The sequence below is a fragment of the Phyllosticta citriasiana genome, assembly GCF_038021145.1.
Source record: "Phyllosticta citriasiana strain CBS 120426 chromosome Unknown IWZ02scaffold_23, whole genome shotgun sequence".
In the NCBI taxonomy this organism is placed as follows: Eukaryota; Fungi; Ascomycota; class Dothideomycetes; order Botryosphaeriales; family Phyllostictaceae; genus Phyllosticta; species Phyllosticta citriasiana.
This window is the reverse complement of record NW_027117300.1, coordinates 110016-122430: the sequence shown is the minus strand read 5'-3', so window position 1 is coordinate 122430 and position 12415 is coordinate 110016. Positions and strand designations below refer to the sequence as shown.

Here is a 12415-nt window from a genome sequence, read left to right as displayed (position 1 = left end):
GGATGACGCGTATTCTTCATATTACGCCCAACTGCTGCAGGAAACCTCGATCTGAATCAAGTTAGTTGATCCGTCACCCACAAAAAGAATTTGGACATACCACGGCGAAAAGTGGTAAGGTCACGAAGGACTTCAAATGTCATCTTGGATTGAGGGGAGAATCTGTATTACCGCCTACAGATAACGGCATCAATGACCACCGCTTGCGCATCTTCCATGGCTCCGACACCGGCGGGCGGTTCTATCCGCGCTTCGGCCGTCCATCTCCCCCGAAGAAAGAATCAAAGGAAAGAAACCGACATGATACAAAATCAAACCAAACATAACCCGGACAGACGTTTCCCATCCCGTTACTCCGCCGCCGCCCACGAGGGTCAAAGTCAAGTAGAGTCCCCTCCCTTTTCATTCCTCCCGCGGTTCGAAAACAGGCGAATGAGGTGAGTGATGAGAATTTTTCATTGAGAGACAAGAGCAGGATGGCTTGTACAGAAGGAGGCTGGAGGGGGTTTAGGCGAGAGAGGAGGGAAAAAAGACAGAGGGGAAGATGGATATTCTACATGACGACACCGGCCTGCATCGCCAAAAGCCCTGTCCCAATATGCATGAGCAACATCGCTTTTTTCTCGACGCAAACGAACAAGATGAGAAAGGTAGAAAAGGCAGATCTAAAACAGGAAATCGTTTACTGCTTCTTCTCACCCTCCTCACCCTCGGGCTTCTGCTCGCCCTGCTGCTGCTGCTGCTGCTGCTGTTCGCTGCGGGCCTTGTGCATCTGGTCGAACAGGGTCAGGGAAGCAGCCTGGAGCTCGTCGGTCTTCTCCTTGAGCTCCTGGGCGGTGGCGGTGCCCTCGCCGGCCTGGGACTTGCTGACAAACTCGCGGAGAGAGTCAATCTTCTCGCGGATCTTGCCAGCCTCGGTCTTGTCAAGACGGTCCTCAAACTCCTTGAGGGCCTTCTCGGTGTCGTTCACGACGGAGTCGGCACGGTTGGCAGCCTCAATGGCGGCCTTGCGCTCCTTGTCCTGCTCACCGTAGCGCTCAGCGTCCTGGACCATGTTGTTGATCTCCTCGTCGGAGAGACCGGAGCCCGAGGCAATGGTGATGGACTGGTCCTTGTTGGTGGACTTGTCCTTGGCGTGGACGTGGACAATCGAGTCGGCATCAATGTCGAACGTGACCTCAATTTGGGGAACACCACGGTGCGCAGGAGGAATGCCAACGAGCTGGAAGTTGCCGAGGAGCTTGTTGTCGCGGACAAGCTCACGCTCACCCTGGTAGACCTTGATCTCGACAGCAGACTGGAAGTCAGCAGCAGTGGAGAAGATCTGAGACTTCTTGGTGGGGATGGTGGTGTTGCGGTTGATCAGACGGGTGAAGACACCACCAAGGGTCTCGATACCGAGAGACAGGGGAGTAACATCGAGGAGAAGGACGTCAGTGACCTCACCAGACAGGACGGCACCCTGGATGGCGGCACCAATGGCGACAGCCTCGTCAGGGTTGACAGACTTGGCAGGGTCACGGCCGAAGATGCTCTTGACGGACTCGGTGACCTTGGGCATACGGGTCATACCACCGACAAGGATGACATCCTGGATGGCCTTGGCTTCAAGACCGGCGTCCTTGAGGGCCTTGCGAACGGGCTCGACGGTGCGGCTGATCAGAGGGTCAACCAGGCCCTCGAGCTGAGCGCGGGTAAGCTTGGAGTTGATGTGCTTGGGACCGGAAGCGTCGGCAGTGATGAAGGGCAGGTTGATCTCGGTGGAGAGGGACGAGGAGAGCTCAATCTTGGCTTTCTCAGCGGCCTCACGGATACGCTGAATGGCCATGCGGTCGTTGGAGAGGTCGATGCCCTGCTCCTTCTTAAACTGCTGGACAAGGTGGCGGACGAGGGTGATGTCAAAGTCCTCACCACCAAGGTGGGTGTCACCGTTGGTGGACTTGACCTCGAAGACACCGTTCTGAATCTCGAGAATGGAGATATCGAAAGTACCACCACCAAGATCGTAGACGGCAATGATCTTGTCCTGCTCCTTCTCAAGACCGTAGGCAAGAGCGGCGGCAGTAGGCTCGTTGACGACACGGAGGACGTTAAGACCGGCAATCTGACCAGCGTCCTTGGTGGCCTGGCGCTGAGAGTCGTTGAAGTAGGCGGGGACAGTGACGACGGCGTTCTTGACGTTCTTACCCAAGAAGGCCTCGGCGGTCTCCTTCATCTTGCCCAGGACGAAACCTCCAACCTGGGAGGGAGAGTACTTTTGACCCTGGGCCTCGAGCCATGCGTCGCCGTTGGTGTGCTGGACAATCTTGTAGGGAACCTGGCCAAGGTCACGCTGAACCTCGGGGTCGGTGAACTTGCGGCCGATCAAACGCTTGGTAGCGAAGAGAGTGTTCTCGGGGTTGACAACGGCCTGGCGCTTGGCGGCAACACCAACCAGACGCTCGCCGTCCTTGGTGAAACCAACGACGGAGGGAGTGGTGCGTGTACCTGGGGGGGTAGAGTGTGAGCGAGGACTCTCGGCTGGAAAATTGAGTAGATTGCTGCCTACCTTCGGCGTTCTCAATGATGCGCGGCTGCTTGCCCTCCATGACGGCGACGGCCGAGTTGGTGGTTCCCAGGTCAATACCAATGACCTGGCCCTTGACCTTCTCGGTCGACTCCTCAGCATACCGTCTCACGAACGAAGAGCCGAAAGGAGTCTTTGCGATGGGAGAAGCGCGGCTGAGGGCAGAGGCCCTGGGGAGGAACTGCGGCAAGTGTTAGCAGACGTCGCGTGGCGAGCGCAAAGTGGTCAACTCACGGTTCTGGACAGCCTCTGAGACAGCATTTTGTCGTGATTCGCCTCAACAATGGGGTAGTCGCAACGAAGCGATTCAAGTCGGTGACGAAGAGGGAAATCGAGCGGGAAGGTTGGGGGGGGGGGGGGGGGGGGGGGTGGCTATAAACTGATGATGAAATGAGATGGAGTAGTCGAGAGGAAAAAGTTGATCGGTAGAAGAGCTTCGAATGACGGCGGCCGGGGAGCACGGGCCACGCACGGTCGGCAAGCCGGAGCGGAGCGCACGGGCCACATCACCTCTCAACTGCCTTCCACTCAATTCCTTGTGCCACCCAGACTCGACTCGCAGTTTTCCGGTTCCTCGCTAGCAGAGTGTGTATACTAGTACTACATACTCCCAAAAAGCGACGGAATTATTATCGTGAGGAAAATAATCGAGTCGAGATACACCTGTCGTCCTTCTCCCCCACGCCCTGCACGTGAGGCCGTTCAGTACCTACCTACCTACCTACCTACCTACCTACCGTCTGCTGGTCGATCGCTCGCCCACCAATGTCAGAGCGAGCCAGAGCTTCCTCCCTCTAGCCATCGCCTGCTCACCCTCTCACCCTCTCACTTACAATTACTTTCCTCCCTCACCCTCGTCACCGCCTGTCCTGCTGCTCCCCACCTCACCTGCAGCCTCCATTTGCCCTTCGCCGTCCTCGATCTTCCGCGTCCTAGGTACATATCTACATTTCCGCTCCCGTCCCGTCCCTCTGCTTGCCCCAGGCCAGGTGACGTAGCAGGTGCGCTGCTGCACTGAGGTGCTTGTCGCCGCTCTGGGCCATTCGCGCCAGTTGGACATGACAGTCTGCAAATGTTACACGGCCCTTCCTGAGCCATCCACTTTGCAATATGGCCGTTGACGCCTACCTGTAAGCTCTGTCCTCGTCCGCTCTCGCCGTCGCGTCCTCTGCTTGCTCATCTATCCGCAGCTTTCGCGACGCAGATTCCCTCGTCCTCCCGCAAAAGTCCTTCTACCCCGTCTCCATACCCGTCGCCCACTACCAGCTGCGTCACTACACTAGCTGCAGCACTCTCGACGCCAACGACGTCCTCTTTTATGCCAGCGGCCCCGATGTCTACGCCCTGAACACTGCCACCCGAAAACGAACCCACGTCGCGACCCTCCCCTTCGAGACGAGATGCACCGCCTCGGGCCACGGCTGGCTCTGCCTTGGCGGCGAGGACGAAGGCCACTTCGCTGCCATTAAGCTTGAAGGCGCTGCTACTTCTATAGCCGCCGACGTCGATACTCTCTTGCCCATACACTTCGGCAGTCGCCGCTCTGCTCGCCCCCAGGGCCCGTTCCTTGAGACGATAGGGGGAGAGATTGTTAACTCGATATCAATACACAAGCTTCCCGGTGAAAACGGCGCAGAGGACGAGGCCGTCGCTGTTCTCACCAACAATGACAAGACGGTCCGCGTCTACAGCTTATCCCGGGGGAAAGAAGATGCCGTCCTGGATCTCCCCTTTGCCATGAACCACGCTTCGATATCTCCCGACGGCAACTACATGGTCGCCGTAGGGGACTATCATCAGGCTTTCTTTTTCCAGCGCATCAAGCAGCGGCCCTCCCCTTCAGGCAAGCTCAATCCTCGTCTTGTCTCGACGCCGCCGGGCTGGACCAACATTTGCGTCGCGCAACTTCACGTGCCGGCCTCCTTGAGCACGACGGGCTACTTTACGACGGCATGGTCTCCTTCAGGCCACTTGTGCGCCGTCGGCTCCGAATGTGGCTACATTACAGTCTTTGATGCCGACTTGGTCAAGAAATGCTCTTATGGGGAGGATGCCATTGTCAAGGTCATTCGTTCGACGAGGCCCGACACTTCTTCTGGCCCAGGCGCCGTCCGCACCATGTGTTTTGCGCCTCAACCATGGGACCTCCTCATCTGGAGCGAAGACCAGGGCATTGTCTGCGTTTCCGACCTTCGGACTGGCTTGTTGACGAGGCAGGTGTTGAAACTGGAACCCAAGGAGGAAGCACTTGACAAGATCGAGGCTCCGCTTACCGATTTCGAATCAGCCATGGCTAGCCATGTTGTATCCGATCCATACTATACTACAAATTCGCGGGAAATGGTGGACGAGTTAGAAAGGAGAACCCAGCAGCGCACGCGAGAAGAAAATTTCCTTCTTGTGGGATTAGACTCGAACGATGTTCTCGAGTCCTTTGACTTTGACGCGTTTCTCGGCTCTGGTCCGCAACCAGAGGAGGTTGTCGAATCGGAGCCCCCACCCCGACGGCCGCTGCCAGCCAATGCTGCAAGACGAGCCAATACTTCGGCAGAAGATGGCAACAGCTCGTCTGCGGAAGAGAACAATAATTCTTCGACCGAGGACAGTCGCACTTCTTCTGCGGAGCCCAGCTCACCAGCTGCTGAGCGAGCATCCAGCTCTCGGACTTCACCCCCAGGCACGCGTGACCATATCTTGGAGCTGCAGGAGCTGGATCGGGCCAACTGGCTTAGGCTTCGTCTAGCACGAGCAGAGGCGCGGGGTGAGAGAGATCCAGAGCGTGATGCGATTGTGCGGATGATAGAAGAGCTTAGGCGCAGGAGCAGACTCACAGCAGACAGCGCTCGTTCTCTTGGCAATTCTCGTAATCAAGAGGTCGAGCGCCGCCTCGCTGGACTCAGCGATCAAGGCCTTCTGACGCTGGAAGATGCTGGAATCTACACCCCGGGCTACACGCGAGCTGCTCGAGGCGCTGCTTCGAGCGACAGACTCGACGACGACCTTAGCGCACAAGAGAGCAGGCATTTGGATGCTTTGACTCGTCGCAACCGGCAAATGCAGCGCATCGCAGCCGCAGCGATTCCCCGCAGCATCAACTACCCTTACAACGAACCAAGCAGCTCGGACGCGGCGACTCGAAACGAAATCTCGAGCGGAGACCTTCCCCCATTGTCAAACACCAGGAGTGGGCTGGTCAGGTCTACCAACACGCGACATGAAAATCTTGTCAATGAGTTGCATCGAGATCTCCTCCGCAACAGCGATCCAGACCCTCAAGGAACACAAACACGACAAACGTCCAACACGGAATCACGCAACGGTGCAAGCGGCATTCGAAGCGGCAGCAGTAGCCGGCTCAGTGCGTTGGCCAGCAACGCCGGTGGATCCAACGGCAACACCAGCAATTCCTCTTCGGATGCCTGGCGCACGATAGAGGCGGCCATGTCACGAAGCCCGGCTCCACCAAGCTCGCGGCCAACGGGTTCTTCGGGACAAGGCACGACGCTACGACAGCCAGACTTGTTGCTGGAGATGGGCCGGCTTCGGCAGTTGGCTCGGGCACGCGAGCGCATACGTAGCATGCAGAACAACATGCAGGTCGACGAGTACGGGATCCGGGTTGGCTTGCTGAGACGCGGTGGCACGGGTGGGCGGTACAATCCTACTTTTGGGGTGCGGACGGCGGGCTTGGCCATGAGTTCGGATGGGAGAAAGCTCTTTGCAGGAACCGAGGAAGGCATCTTTGAGTTTGAGATTGATGTGAGGAGCCGCAAAGCCTGGGGCGCGGTACAGCCCAGGTGAGAGGGAGAGCGACAGTCTTCGCGTTACCCATCTCCAGCGTTTTTTTTTTTTTTTTTTTTTTTTTCTTTCCCCTCGTCGTGGGCGTCTTTTTCTCTTCCCAAACTTTTCGTTATATCCCTCGCAGCATTTTTCTCGTTGGTTGTTGCAAAGCACACCTTTTCTAGTCGGATGGATCGGGTCGGCGTACATTGTCTCGTCAGTACATAAATCGTAGTAGTCGTGTCTTCTACTCCATCTGCTCTGTGATCTGTGTAGTTTGGCACCGAAATTGAGGCTTTGTGCGGGTTTTCTGGTTCTTGATGAACTCACAGTTGCATACAACCTAGAGCATTTGACTGGGAATTTCATAAATCTAGGTTGGCATGGTGTTGAACTGCGGACGTCGGGTAGCACTGTACTGGATATATGTAGTCATGGCAGGCCGTACCTTTGCCAATAGCAAGGCCGGCGTTGTGGTTGAGATTGGGTGGGCGACGGGGCCACCACTTTTTGGCTGCCGCGCATGCAGCGACTTCGGAGCCACGCCTACTGACGCCATGGCCGACAAATGAGTCGCGCGAACCAGAACCCCACGATTTGCTCCACCGCTCAGACGAGTCAATTGCCGCCCTCCGACTACCTGCAGCGTCCTCTTCTCCACGACCAGACCCTCGAATCTCTTGCCCAAAAAACACCCTGCTTTTCCCACTTCGCCCTCCGCCACATCCTCCGAGCGGGCTTTTGCGACTACACCGTGCCGACATTGCCTTTGTCCGCTGCTCGACGTCGCTCTTTGACCTCTCTGTCGACCGTCTCCTTGCCTCGACTGGCTCTTGCACCCGGCCGTCCATCTACATTGGAAGAGAAATTGAAAATGGTCTCTCCACCAAGCAGTGAGAAAAAGGGCCATGCCTCCAAGCTGGCTCAGAGCGTAGACCTGGACGGACACAATTTGCCGCCTAGCCCGGCCCCGAGCAGCCCCCACAATGGCAGGAAATATGCGCTGGCGACCGAGTTGGTGTACACAGAGGGAAACGATCAGTACAACTCGAGTAGCATGCCAATTTACCAGGTATAAAATCTCCGTCACCGAGGGCCCGCGACAGGGCAATCAGGGACACCGTGTTGATGACTCAAACAGACGGCGACCTTCAAGCAAGACTCTGGCAGCGGCGGCGGTGAGTATGACTATACGCGCTCCGGAAACCCCACACGATCGCACCTCGAGCGTCACCTCGCCAAGATTATGGGCGCCCGCCGCGCCCTCGTTGTCTCGTCCGGCATGGGCGCTCTGGACGTGATAACGCGCATGCTTCGGCCCGGCGACGAGGTGGTGACTGGCGACGACTTGTACGGCGGAACTAACCGACTTCTCAAGTACTTGTCGACTCACGGGGGGATCATTGTACACCACGTCGACACAACGGACCCGGAAGCCGTCAATGCTGTCGTTGGGCCTAAGACGACCATGGTTCTGCTCGAGACGCCCACGAACCCGCTCATAAAGATTGTCGACATTCCGACAATTGCGTCTGCGGTACATACGGCCAACCCGGCGGCTCTGGTGGCTGTTGATAACACGATGCTGTCGCCCATGCTGCTCAACCCCCTTGATATGGGCGCCGACATTGTCTACGAGTCTGGCACCAAGTACCTGTCTGGCCACCACGATGTAATGGCCGGTGTGCTCGCCGTCAACGACGCCGCAATTGGCGACAAGCTGTTCTTCACAATCAACGCGTCCGGCTGCGGTCTGGCGCCCTTTGACTCATGGCTGTTGATGCGCGGCATCAAGACACTAGGCGTTCGTATGGAAAAGCAGCAATCCAACGCCCAACGCATTGCAGAATTCCTGCAAAACGAGGCGGGCTTCCGCGTGCGGTACCCAGGGCTCAGGTCGCACCCGCAGTACGACCTGCACTGGAGCATGGCGCGGGGCGCGGGAGCGGTGCTGTCGTTTGAGACGGGCAATGTCGACGTTTCGGAGCGTATCGTCGAGAGCGCGCGGCTATGGGCCATCAGCGTCAGCTTTGGCTGCGTCAACTCGCTCATCTCCATGCCGTGCCGTATGAGTCACGCCAGCATCGACGCGAAGACGCGCGCCGAGCGCAACATGCCGGAGGATTTGATTCGCCTGTGCGTCGGTATCGAGGACCCGGAAGACCTTATTGATGACTTGAAGAGAGCGGTGCGTTGCCCCTTTACCTCACTTCCACTCCTATTTTTATCTGCACGTAATACTGATGATTCGTCTAGCTCGTCCAAGCTGGCGCCGTCAAGGTCACGCTCAACGGCATCCGCGCCCTGGCCTCGAGCGAGGCGGCCGTCGAGAAGGACGTCGAAGCCGGCCAGCAGATAGCAGCCGACGGCTTCAAGGAGCCCGAGGCTGCGGGCACGTCGCAGTAAGCCTCCACAAACACTCAAAGAACATCTCCGCGCCAAGTCGAGTCGACAACGACCGAGGCGTCATCGGCCAGTCAGTCGTCGATGTGGTGGGCTGGAGGGAGAGCTGCCGAGGCCGTCGGTGGCTGTCTATTACTGTCTGCCTGTCTGCCACACGAGACACCATCCTCGGGCGCCGTTCGAGGTCGACAGCCAGTCCGGAGACCAGTAGGCCAGCCAGCCAGCCAGCCAGCCAGCCAGTCATTTCCATAGTCAGTCCCGGTTCCGCTCTGCTGGTCTCGGTCTTTTCTGAAGCCGTGCGTTGGTGCGCGCGGCCGCTGTCTACACACCTGGACATGGACATTGACAGCCCAGCACAGCACAGCACAGATGCCACCGCACTCAACAGACCCTACTCCCCTCTCTCCCTCTTCCCCTCCCCCTCAAAAATCAGAAATCTTTCCTACAAGTTCCAAAACAAGCAAACTACGGATGCAGGCGGTGGGTGGGACTTTCGCGGCCTCGCCTCGCATAGAGCATGCCGACAGGTCTGTTGGTTATGCTGACAGACAGACAAGAGGAGTGGATAAGGAAGGAAGCAGAGGGGTTTACGGCGGCGAATGCCGCGTGTGCTTTTTCTAGTGTTTATATCTTGTCGTCTCTCTTTTCCTATCTTCTCTCCAGGGGCTTTGATTTTTGTTGTTTGCGGCATTGAGCAGGCAGGCAGGCAGTCGAGCTGGGGCATGTATTTAGGTACTGAATACCACACATGGCATTGGCCTTTCTATTTATGATGGAGGCGTGATAGGGGGAGTAAGGGTAGGTGATGGGTGGGGCGAGGGACGGGAGGCCTGTCTAAAACCTACCTACTCACCCACTGGAAACATAGTGTAGTATCGCATCTACTTGTCTTATGTGTCTATCTGTTGAGAGGTGAGTTTGGTGCGTTGCGTCCAAAGTGCCGTAAAGATGGGGTGGATAAATCACACAAAAGCAGGACGAATCCTTTTTTTTTTTTTTTAAAAAAAAAAAAAAATCTCTCCGCTCTTCCTCTACCATCTCCCAACTACCATGCACCAAGGCAGGCCAAGGATGTCAGTGGGTAGTGGTAATGATATTGAGTACCTACACACCCATACCATTTCATGTTTTGGTGACCGGAGGGACTCCTTCACTTTACCAATGGTTGTGAAAAAAAGAAAGAAAGAAAGAAAGAAAAAAAAGGGTTTTTCCACCTCATCTCCTTTCACCTCTTTTCGTAGGTACGTAGGTAGGTAGGTAGGTAGGTAGGTAGGTAGGTAGTCGACGCCCCCTTTGCCCAACCTCTTTATCATATGTAACCAATGCGCCGCAGCAGCAGCAGCGCCGTTGTCTAAACCAATCGTCCTGTCTCTCCGTCCGTCTGTGTGATTCCAAACACGTACATGTCCATACTCCTGCGCAGAGGAGCGTCAGATGGTGCTCGCTTGACCCAAACTACATGGGCAAGCTGGACTGCAGACCTTCCGCCCCTTCCTTCTACCTCGTCCTTCTCCCAGACAAACGCATTGCCTGCTTACGTACGTACGTTTGTGTGTATCCTTGCCTGCTGGGGATCGAGCTTCCAGTGCGGCTTCGATCAAGGGCAGGGTGTATATACAGTGCCTGCATAATCATGTCCGCGACCGCCGGTCCGGCCCTGGCAGAGCGCAGCTGCGCTGGTCAACAGGCAGGCCAGGGGCCGGGTAATATTGTCTCGGAGAACCCCAGTTGCCAGATTACTGGGAAGCCGCCAATGGCTGGCTGGCTGCCTGCCTTTCATGGTGCAATCGCGAATTGATGAGGTCCTCAGATGAACTGGTTGGGATGGTTGTCGTCCTACTCGCATCCGTCGAGGTAATAAGGGATTCTATGCCCAGAGGGAGGGGCATTGCGAGGGAGACGACCAGCGCGACAAGTACATACAGTGACCATTCAGAACCGCCGTGCGAGTACCGTGTCCAAAGCGCACTTGGCGGGCCGCATTATACCGGATGCTGGGCGGAAAGATAGAGACAGTCTCCAATCAAGTTCGATGTCGATTTCAACCCTGTTGCTGCTCTGTGGCCTGTCGTTTTTGTTGGCGAGGAGGATGCGACGACGAAGACGACGTTTCTTGGGCGAGGGCGATGGCGAGGTCGGATTCGTCTATGAGTCCTTCCGTGGCAATGTTGTCCTCGTTTCCCCAGCCGTAAAGCTCGTCCGAGTTGAGCTCGTCGTCGTCTGAGTCTGCCACTTCGGCATACCTTCTCTTGGTTGACGTGCGCTGAGCAGCGGGCGACGTCAGTGGCTGCATTGGCAGCTCTGCCGATTTGAGTTCCACGTCAAATAATCCTGACTGATTCTTGTTCGTTAATGGGAAAGCAAGAAAATCGCAGGGGAGAACACTACGCCACCTTTTCGATTGTGAAGGGAACAACGGCCCCGAGCCCATCTGCTTCGCCTAGGGCAGTGCCGTTCATCTTCACAACTCCGACAAAACGCACCTTGCTCCTCCGATGCTCTTCGAGATTCGTCAATTTGCCCGGTTCTGGCGGCCAGTCTCTGAATAGCACCAGGCGTGTTGCAATGCCGCTGTCCCATTCCGTGCCCGCCATTGCGGGCATCAAAAGCGCCCCCGCGCCGGGCCTCATCTTGGTCACCGTTTGGTTAGTCAGGAGCACAGGAATGTCTTTCAGAGTTGCCGTCTTTCCGAGTGTGGATACGAGGTCGTTCATCACGGCATATCTGCGGCCGGCAGCCCATTTGACATCATCGTTCTTGTTGCCCGTCCCTGAGCCAGTGCGCGGATACGCATAATCGAAGAGGGTCGACACGGAATCGATGACGACCAGGGCGGTGCCGTCAGGGGGAAAGGAGGAGGCGGGGCGCACGAACAGCGCAAGCAGATGGGCGAGTGTGGGGGCGAACAGGTGGTGGAAGCGACTTGCAAGATCATCTTGAGGTGCGCGCTCGCCTCCAGCGGATGAGCTCAAGCCGTTCTTGGGCGCAGCTGGTGATGCACCTAGAATGGCCTCAACACGGGGCTTCGCCAATAGCGTAGCAGCATCTGAGATGGAGGTTAGAGGAGCTGTAAACGCCGTTGGGGTTGTGGCGGTGTCCAACTTGCCTATCCAGACCACAGAACCCCCCGACGCCAGCGCAGATTTTGATACCTGCAGTCTTGCCCAAACACTCAGTATGTGGTCTGACGTGCGTGCTCACCACCCCCATCTACATACCCAAAAGCAGTCTTGCCAGCGCCTGGTGGGCCATATATCTCCGTCACCTGGCCCCGCGGGAGACCTCCTGTTTGGCTCGTTCCATTATGCTGAGTGCCGGGGGATCGAGGTCCGAGGAGAGCGTCAAGGTGAGTGAGGCCGGTTGATAATGAGCGGGGGGCCTTGTTTTTGAGCGCATTGAAGGCTTGCGACGCAGAGACGGTGGGCAGCCTGTCTATGCAAATGTCAGTGGCCGGTGGACAGAAAAAACGAGTGGACTGACGAGACTGCGACGAGGGACGCGACGTAGACATGGTCAAATGGCCATGACCAAGATGGCTGAATCGCACCAAAAATGCGATTAGAGAGCGCAGAGGTGTTAAAGGCGCATTGCGGGCGACGCGTGAAGCAAACAAAAGCCGAGCGGGAAGCGCGTCGCCGACGGGACCCGCAGGTGAGTGACGTCGCC

The 12415-nt window shown here is 56.9% G+C and overlaps 4 protein-coding genes across 4 annotated transcripts; 2 read left to right on the top strand and 2 right to left on the bottom strand.

Moving 5' to 3' along the window:
- Window positions 1-682: 682 nt before the first annotated feature.
- Window positions 683-2827, bottom strand: IWZ02DRAFT_437782 (mitochondrial heat shock protein-like protein; the record flags this gene model as incomplete). The annotated part of the gene is made up of 3 exons (XM_066766659.1): window positions 683-2487; window positions 2549-2747; window positions 2801-2827. 3 exons carry the CDS (start codon window positions 2825-2827, stop codon window positions 683-685), a joined length of 2031 nt encoding a protein of 676 aa, XP_066617616.1.
- Window positions 2828-3676: 849 nt separating this feature from the next.
- On the top strand, window positions 3677-6367 carry IWZ02DRAFT_472524 (WD40-repeat-containing domain protein; the record flags this gene model as incomplete). The annotated part of the gene is made up of 4 exons (XM_066768958.1): window positions 3677-3696; window positions 3757-4867; window positions 5441-6087; window positions 6145-6367. The coding sequence occupies 4 exons, from the start codon at window positions 3677-3679 to the stop codon at window positions 6365-6367; spliced, it is 2001 nt and encodes a 666-aa protein (XP_066617615.1).
- An 853-nt stretch (window positions 6368-7220) lies between these two features.
- Window positions 7221-8668, top strand: IWZ02DRAFT_349408 (cystathionine beta-lyase-like protein; the record flags this gene model as incomplete). The annotated part of the gene is made up of 3 exons (XM_066764239.1): window positions 7221-7418; window positions 7488-8534; window positions 8603-8668. Coding segments are annotated over 3 exons (1311 nt in total), but the record flags the coding sequence as incomplete, so codon positions are not given.
- Window positions 8669-10790: 2122 nt separating this feature from the next.
- IWZ02DRAFT_495211 (P-loop containing nucleoside triphosphate hydrolase protein) lies at window positions 10791-12260 on the bottom strand (the record flags this gene model as incomplete). Its single annotated transcript, XM_066770116.1, has 4 exons — window positions 10791-11084; window positions 11143-11908; window positions 11968-12181; window positions 12230-12260. 4 exons carry the CDS (start codon window positions 12258-12260, stop codon window positions 10791-10793), a joined length of 1305 nt encoding a protein of 434 aa, XP_066617613.1.
- Window positions 12261-12415: the final 155 nt, after the last annotated feature.